This window comes from Grus americana, chromosome 6, assembly GCF_028858705.1.
Source record: "Grus americana isolate bGruAme1 chromosome 6, bGruAme1.mat, whole genome shotgun sequence".
NCBI classification, from domain to species: Eukaryota; Metazoa; Chordata; class Aves; order Gruiformes; family Gruidae; genus Grus; species Grus americana.
The window spans coordinates 40,692,191-40,699,746 of record NC_072857.1 but is presented as its reverse complement, the minus strand read 5'-3'; the positions used below and the strand labels follow the sequence as shown (position 1 = coordinate 40,699,746).

Below are 7,556 nucleotides of genomic sequence, written 5' to 3'. Positions count from 1 at the left end.
AATATGATGAGACTTTTTTTTTTTTTGGTATTGTGTTTAATGAAAAGCTAAAAATGTGCTAATTTGTAAGTCCTGTTGTGGTAGTGGCATCGGAGGCTTTTGAAATGCATTACTGACTTAGGAAGTATTAAGAAAAAATGACATTTTGCTACTAGCAGAAAAGTCAATTATAACGTTTCCACACTTTAGAAAATTGCTGATGCAGGATGGGAGTTAATAGAACAGTCAGCTTCACTTTATATTACCGGATTTGGGGGGTTTTGCTGAGAAGCGTCGGTTTGTTTTTTGAATTCTGATGGCAACTTCATAAGCTACAATGGGCTCCGTGTGGCCAGGACTCATCCCTGGTGGGGTGTGCTGGAAAGAGATGTGTTCCCCTGGGCTGCTCCCACCTGGAGTTGGAGCGTGCGCCAGCCTGGCGCGATGCAGACTGCCCGGGACCGGGGCAAATCATCATAAATAAAGATTGAGCAGCATTTTGTAGTCGGGCTGATCTCTCCCTGATGATGGAGGGAGCGCGTGCCAAAGCACCGAGTCCGGTGCAATCTGTTCCCAGTGCTTTGCAAAAGAGCTCTGTTAATTTATTAAAAAACATTTAATCCAAGAAACTGGAGAAAATAGCTGTCCTTACCCACTGGGCTCTCGATGGAGCTTTTATTTTTTTTTTTTTTTTCCATCTCCTGGACAAGAAAAGAGCAATAAACTTTTCCTAAGCTCCTGGGGAAGGGGAGGGGTGGGAGCTCTTGGAGACTGACTGCGGCTGCCAGAGGGCTTCAGTGCTGGTTGTAAAGAAAATAAATAAATAAAATGTGGTGCTGGAGGAGTCAGCTTTTGGGAAGGCAGCAACACTCCCAGTAACCCTGTCTCTAAATCGGTCCATACAGGCTAGCAAGGCAAAATAGCTCATGCAGAATTGGCAGGGATCAGAGACACGGGCTGGCACCGCTTTTAACAGGAGTTACAGTGTCTGATGAAAGGGCTTTGGTCACAGAGGCATAACCGGAGTGCTCGACATAAGCCAGGGCCCTAATAATACCCGGGCGCGTTGCGAAAGCACGACTTCACGCTGCCTCGGACCTAGCGAGGGCCCTTTTCCTCCCTCCTTGCTGCGAGGACGCAGCCCTCCTGCCTGGCATCCTCGGGAGGCTGATGCACCTCTTGCACGGATGCCAACGGGGGGGGGGGTGCCTGGGGGTCCGCAAAGAGATGGGGGGGCTCTTCCCCAGGCTCCGCTCGGTGGGTGCTGTAGAGCTGCCTATGGAGGTGATGCCTCGTGACTTCAGGCTCCGCTCGGTTTTGGTTTCTTACTCGTCCTATTCCAAGTGCTACAGTAACCTGCTTGTGTTGCTCAGGCTTGTTCTTGGGGGTTCAGATCAGTTGGCAGACGTCTCATCTGAGGTGGGGTATCTGCTACACACCTGAAATCCTGATTATGGCACTTATTTTTTTGCAGAAAGCTTTGTGGCAAATTGGTAGCGACTTGTTTCCAACTGGAGCAGAAGGTTTGTCAGCTGCAGCCTGAGTTTCTGCTCTGGCTGATGCTCGAGTGATGAGCATTGGGGGTTATTATTGGTGTTTTGGGGAGATGAAGGTGATGTGGCACCAAAACCTGGGCTCCTGCTCCAAGCACGGCCTTGGGGGCTACATTTAAAGCACATTAAAATCCACAGGGCAGGGATGTGCGAAGATTTTATTGCCCCTGGAAGAGCGAAGCCGTGCTTTGCTCCTGCTTTCCAGGCTGTTCCTCCCCGAGTGTTTCACAGGGAGGTTCCCGCTTGGTGCGGTTAAAGCAGAAAGACGGGGAGTGAGCACGAACACTTCTTAAAAGTCACGTCATATGTAGTTCTCCTGGATTTGGAGGAAGCAATTAAGCCAATTAATTTATTGGTAAATTATCTTATGATGAAGTACAAAATAACTGCAATGAAACGCTGACATTCACATTAATACCAAATTAGTTACTGTATTATGACTGTTCTTACAATGAATGCCCAGTAATTTAATAGTAATGGCACACTTAAATAATTTAGCCGATAATTCTCTAGATCACTTACATATATAAATGAGCGTGACAGCTTCTTTTCTCAACTTTGCCGGTGCTGCTGGATTACGTCCCACCATCACACCGGGAGGCAAAGCGGCCTGGCACCCCCCCACCATCCCCCAAAACTCTCCTCTTGTGGGACATTAAGTAGGGGGATGGGGGTAGCGAAGGGGACTTCCGTCCCTCATCAGATTTTGGGATTGTCGAGCCAGGAGGCTGCGGCTGGAAAGTAGAGACCAAATTGCCTCATGGCTGGGCTTAGGAAAGCCACAATCTTTTTTTTTTATTTTTTTATTTTTATTTTCTTCCCCCCCCCCAGTGGTGAAAGATCTCTGGGTAGAGATGCTCGGCAGAGCATCTCTAGCGGTGTTCCTTGCGAGAGCACTATTAACCTCACAGCGGGACGGGCGCTGGAGATCCAGCCAGGGCCACTTAATTGAATAGTTCAGCCATTGACACTGAAATCACTGCGTGTTGGCTCTGCTTGATGCACCAGCTTCATTTCTCAAGTAGCTGCACTTTCTGTAATAGTAATTATAAAGAGCATTAAAATTGCTCCTCGTTCTTCCCTCCCCGTCCCCCCAAGAGGGTTCTCTAGAGGAGCGCGAGGGCTTGGCAGCTGCACAGGGCAGAGTTGGCTTTGTCACCCCCCCTGCAACCACGGAGCTGTTTGTAGATACACTGGCTGTGGCTGCCAGATCCCCATGGGAAAAAAAGAAAAAAACACACAAAAAAAATACAGTTTATGCCGAAAGCAGCCCCCGCTGCAAGCTACACCTACAGGATGAATTGCCCCGGTGCTATTTTATCCTCCATAAACTGGTGAATACTGGAGCAAACCTGCAGGTTTCCGCCCTGCCAAGCGCACCTGGGGTGGCGAGAGGTTCACGCATCCTTTCTGCGCGGGGTCGGAGTCGTGCCCTGGAGATGGATGTTGCCAGTCAGCGTGTTGCTTTGCTGTTGAGATTGCATTGAACCTGCTGAAATATTAGTTAATGGGCTTGCTTACGTCCAACCTAAATGCGGTCTTTTCATCACATCACGTTCTGCTGTCAAACCTGTTGTGGAGAGGAGCATTCCACTGTCGGCAAGATTGAGGACAGAATTATCCAAATTAGTTTTCCCGCAGATGAGAGCGGAGATGAGGTTTTTAACGCGAACCCTGCCACCTCTTTGGAGAGTCTGGCTTTTCTCGCTGAGGCTGAAGTCGTTGAGTACCTATTTTTAATTGGGGACGCGCTGCCAAATTTGCGAAACCGGCAGCCTGCCGCAAGCGAGCGTCTGCAAAGAAAGAATAAAGAAAGCAAAGCCAAAGTTTCTATCGCTGCTCTGTTGCAAGCGATTAAATCCAGGGGCTGGCGGCTCGTACTCGTGGGGTCCCTTGTGCGGGTCGTGACGAGACTCCAGCAGCAGGATTAGCGCTGGGATAAGGACTGGTGTACGCCAGGAAGGTCCTGGGGCGTTGCGCAGAGGAGACGTAGCGAGCGTTTCCTCTCCTGTCGTTCGGATCCCCTTGGCAGGGCTGGAGGTGCAGCCTCAAGGTTGGGAGGCTGGAATCCAGGGGAGCCCAGTACTGGACAGCAAAGAGGACCCCAAAATGCCTGAGCTGGGGCGGCTCCATCCCGTGTGTGTGGCAGCCGCCTCTTCCTTCGGGAGGAGAATTTACTTTATTAGCTAGAGCCATCCCGCTCGCTCTGCTCTGCGCAACGACAGGATTACTTGACTCGTTTTCTGGGCTGTTAGTTGCCCGTGGGAATCTTTCTGGGCTGCTGCTTTCCAATTTTGTCGTTTCCAGGAGCATCTTTTTCCAGCGGGTTTCTTCTTAGGAGCGGGAGAGGGTCAATACCATCCCTGTCCCAGCAAGCTTTGTTAGAGCAGCTTCTCAAGCAGCTTTTTGGGTGGGCTTGTGTCTTTCTGGAGAGTTTGTCCTAAAACATGTTGTGTACTGACTGCCTGGGTAAGAGCACGTTTTCCACAAGCCGCTTGCCATCGTATTTTGGATGCAATTACTCTGTTCTAGGAGGGGGAAACAAGGGGCTGGGACACGTAATACAAAGATACAGAAATGTTTAAGATGGGATTATTCCCTTTTACCTGGAAGATGTGTCAGTAAGATCTCAATAAGCAGCGAGTGGTTGCTCTGTGACCCAGAATTACGCTCAGCGTTGTAACTGGCGGAGTATACGTGATGTAGGCGTGATGTGCTGTCCTCAGCCTGCCCTTCCCCAAAGGCACGTTGGTCTGGTGCGCGTTGGAGGACAGCTCAGCAGCTTCCCGCAGCACCCCCCAGCCTATAGCGATGGTATAGAGGGGTCCATCGTACTCCCCGGGCATGCTGTGCCTTGTGTTTCTGGTTAAATGGGTATTATGAGTTACTACTTGTTGTCAATATAGGTGTGCTGCAGTTAGAGGTGGAAACAGGTATTTGTGGCTCTTATTCGTAGAGGGGAACGGTGAATGAGATGCTGTAGTTGACATACAGGCGGTGCTGGCCCCGCTGGTGTCAGGTAGGGTGCCCTAAACGCTTCGGGGTGTTCTAACTGCTGTTTATACATGCCTTGCCCCCAAAATTGCTGATTTGTGAGCAAACAAGATCGCCCATCAACTGAAAAACTACCAAATGCTACCATGGACTATAGATTTGTTGTGTTTCTGAGGAGGTTCAGCTCCCCGCACCGGCAGCGTTTGGGCATCGGGCCTAACGCACCCTATCGAGCAGGAGACGCTACGTCAAAGCACACCACCGGGAAACCTCTGCCTCCCAGTGCCTCGGCCCCTTCTGGGCACAAGACATTCCTGCCGCAGAGCTTCACGCTTCACCGCCTCGAGCACATAGAAATAGCCGCCGCAATCCCGCGGGCTACAGCAGCGCACGGATTCACGCGCGTAGGGGGTGGCGAGACTTTCGCCAGTGGGCGGGTTACACAAACAGAGCTTGTGGGACTGGGGTTAGGAGCAGCTGAAGCAGGTCTAGGTGTGAAGTGGGTTCAACATGGCATGAAATAACCTTTTAGAAAGCCCAACAGGTGCTGTTCTGCCACATACGTGTTTGGGGTGGGTTTTTTAGGCAACAGATATATTGCTGTTTGGGCAAACAAGGTAATTGGGCATTGTTTTTCTATTGCAAGATAAATTCTCGGGGCGTCCCCCAAAATGAACTCCACCTGACCACTTTGCTCTTGTTCTGTGTATTAATGGTTTCTGCCAACACTTGCATACGGGAATGTGTCTGTGATGAGGCAGCAAAAGGTGAAACAGCGCCGGTCCTCACGCGGCTACGTAAATACATTCGGCTTGTGGTAGATTGCATTAAATGTCTTCTAATCCATCCCAATTAAAAAGCAGTCTTTATAGCTGTAATAGTTTTATTGAGAACTCTAACGCATTAGACCTACAGATATATAAAGCAGTTAGTTTTATAAAGCATATAGGATATTAAAGTAATGAAAGACATTAATGCGACATCAATTTTTAAGGAGAGTTACTTGCTGAAATAAATGAGTATAGCCTAAAAGTTGATGGCATGTTACAGTCCTGAGTAATGGACCTCCCTGCCCCCTGAAACCTCATAGAATAAATAATGCTCGAGCAAGTCAGTGGTCATTAACTCTTTATCCTCTGAGCACTGCATGTCACATTGATGTCTCACCTGACTCTTTCACTTTTTAAAACTCATTCAGAAAGGAATTCTCTTTCCCAAAATAGCTGTCACTTGGGGTGCGTTATTCTGAAGCGTCTGCTTTCCTAGCATCTCCCCCTTTTCAGTGATGGATGCTGCCAGATGTGAAATGCTTGAGGAAGTTAGTTTTTCTTTTTTCCTTTATTTCCTTCTTCTGTTTTTCCTTTTCCTGCTTTCTCACTCTCTGCCAGTGCTCTGATTTGTGCTTTGCCCAGCGGTGTCTTGGCATACCAAGCCTGGAGAATCAAAAAGCATGTGTATGTTTTAATAAAACTTAAAAAAACCCCAGCAACCCCTCCCCGAACCAAAAAGCACTTAAACTTTTTACTAGTACAATGGAGCATTCCTTAAAAAAAAAACAAAAAACAACAAAATCTTGAAATCCTGGCTGGCTTGTAGAGAAGCAGAAATGAAATCCTCAGATCTCTTGAGAACATTATTATAACAAGAAGCATAGCAATTGCTTGCTTGAAGTGTGTCTCATTAACAGGAATACTTAGCTGGGCCATTTGTGTTGCTATAGTTATGGAAATGTTAGAACTTCTATGATCAACCCTATTTCCGAGGTATATAGCTCTTGTCAAAACTCCCTCTGGTCTGAAACTTGGCAATAGACAAAGCATCGACTTCTCGTGGCTCTGCAAATCAATCCAGACAGTTTTTATTTCAATGAGAGAGCTTAAGAAGCAAAACAAACCCTGAACATTAAAAACTTGTTTATTGCTTTCAGATGCCCGTTCACAGTCCTGTGACTTGTAAATGATTCTGGTCGAGTCGCTCTGCGAACTTGCCAAGCTCCTGGACTGTAATGTCGACAAGGCAGTTCTGGGCCGTGTGAAAATAACGTAAAGCGAGGGAGAGGGTAGTGCTCTAAAGTGTAGGACTTGGTCTTTCCCTGTATGAACATACAGGAACCTTCATCACCAAAATCCTGCCTGCACCAGAGTTTAAAATGCCCCTCGGTGTTGACAGGATTGATAAAATTACTTTCCTCTTGACCGTATTCACCCACGCGCTGCCCTGGGAATGAATGCCTTTCCTCTGCCCGCAGCCCACAACTGCCTCTCCTCTGCCCCTCGCTTGGGTAGCCTTCAACCTGCCTACCGATGCGGCATCCCGCAAACTTTGCCTTTTCCGTACAGTTCATCCGAAATGCTGCCTCCAGCTTGAGCCGGGTAAGGCTCCCCCTGGGAATTTGCCTCGTCCAGTTTCCCGATATGTGTTGGAAACGTAGAGGGAAGTGAAACCCCTGCTGTTCCTCTCCCAGGTGCAGATGGTCCTTCTTGGTCTCGTGCTTCTTGAAGGCTTTGGTGACAGCTACCCTACTGGGATCTCTTGTCTTGCAGATTAAATGCTGTCAGCAGGTAAATGAAGTCTGAGAGCTGTCAAATGTCCAGCTGGCTGCTGAGCAGCCCTAACACTCTGATCTCTGCTCTAATTGCCCAAATTAGCTGAGCACCCCTCCTCTAAGAACCCCGGCTCCACTGAGGAAAACATCACGCAACCTCTCGTGCATCCGCATCTCGATGGTGGGATGGGAGGAACCCCTGGGCTCTCAGTGCAGGGACCGAGTGACTTGTGATGTCTTCTCCTGTTCCCTTCCCGTTTCTTTGTGCAGATATTTCAGTGCGGTAACTCTGCCTGCCTGTCGGCACGTGGTGATGGCTGCTTTTTGACTCTTAGCTAGCAGAACTGCTACGAAGCTGTTAATGAAGCCAAGTCCTCGGATACGGTTAAAATAAAAGTAGATTTATCGCTCATGCACTAGCATCTGAACTGGGGGTGGAAGTTATGGACAGTAAGCGGCTGATCAGAGTTAAAAATCTTTGTTTG

At 48.5% G+C, this 7,556-nt stretch overlaps 1 protein-coding gene and 1 long non-coding RNA gene across 3 annotated transcripts in view; both read right to left on the bottom strand.

The window, feature by feature from the left end:
• Positions 1-1,694: 1,694 nt before the first annotated feature.
• On the bottom strand, positions 1,695-3,210 carry LOC129208331 (uncharacterized). Its single transcript, XR_008577776.1, has 3 exons — positions 3,103-3,210; positions 2,913-3,024; positions 1,695-1,848 (listed from the first exon to the last, which is right to left on the bottom strand). It is a non-coding gene; the product is annotated as an uncharacterized LOC129208331 (long non-coding RNA).
• A 2,202-nt stretch (positions 3,211-5,412) lies between these two features.
• The window catches only part of IQCA1 (IQ motif containing with AAA domain 1), a 105,829-nt gene continuing 103,685 nt past the window's right edge, over positions 5,413-7,556 (bottom strand). For both annotated transcript variants that reach the window (XM_054830759.1, XM_054830760.1), the window contains one exon: positions 5,413-5,959. In XM_054830759.1, the coding sequence (XP_054686734.1) occupies positions 5,846-5,959 (114 nt within the window). In that variant the 3' untranslated portion in view covers positions 5,413-5,845. The remainder of the gene's footprint in view (positions 5,960-7,556) is intronic.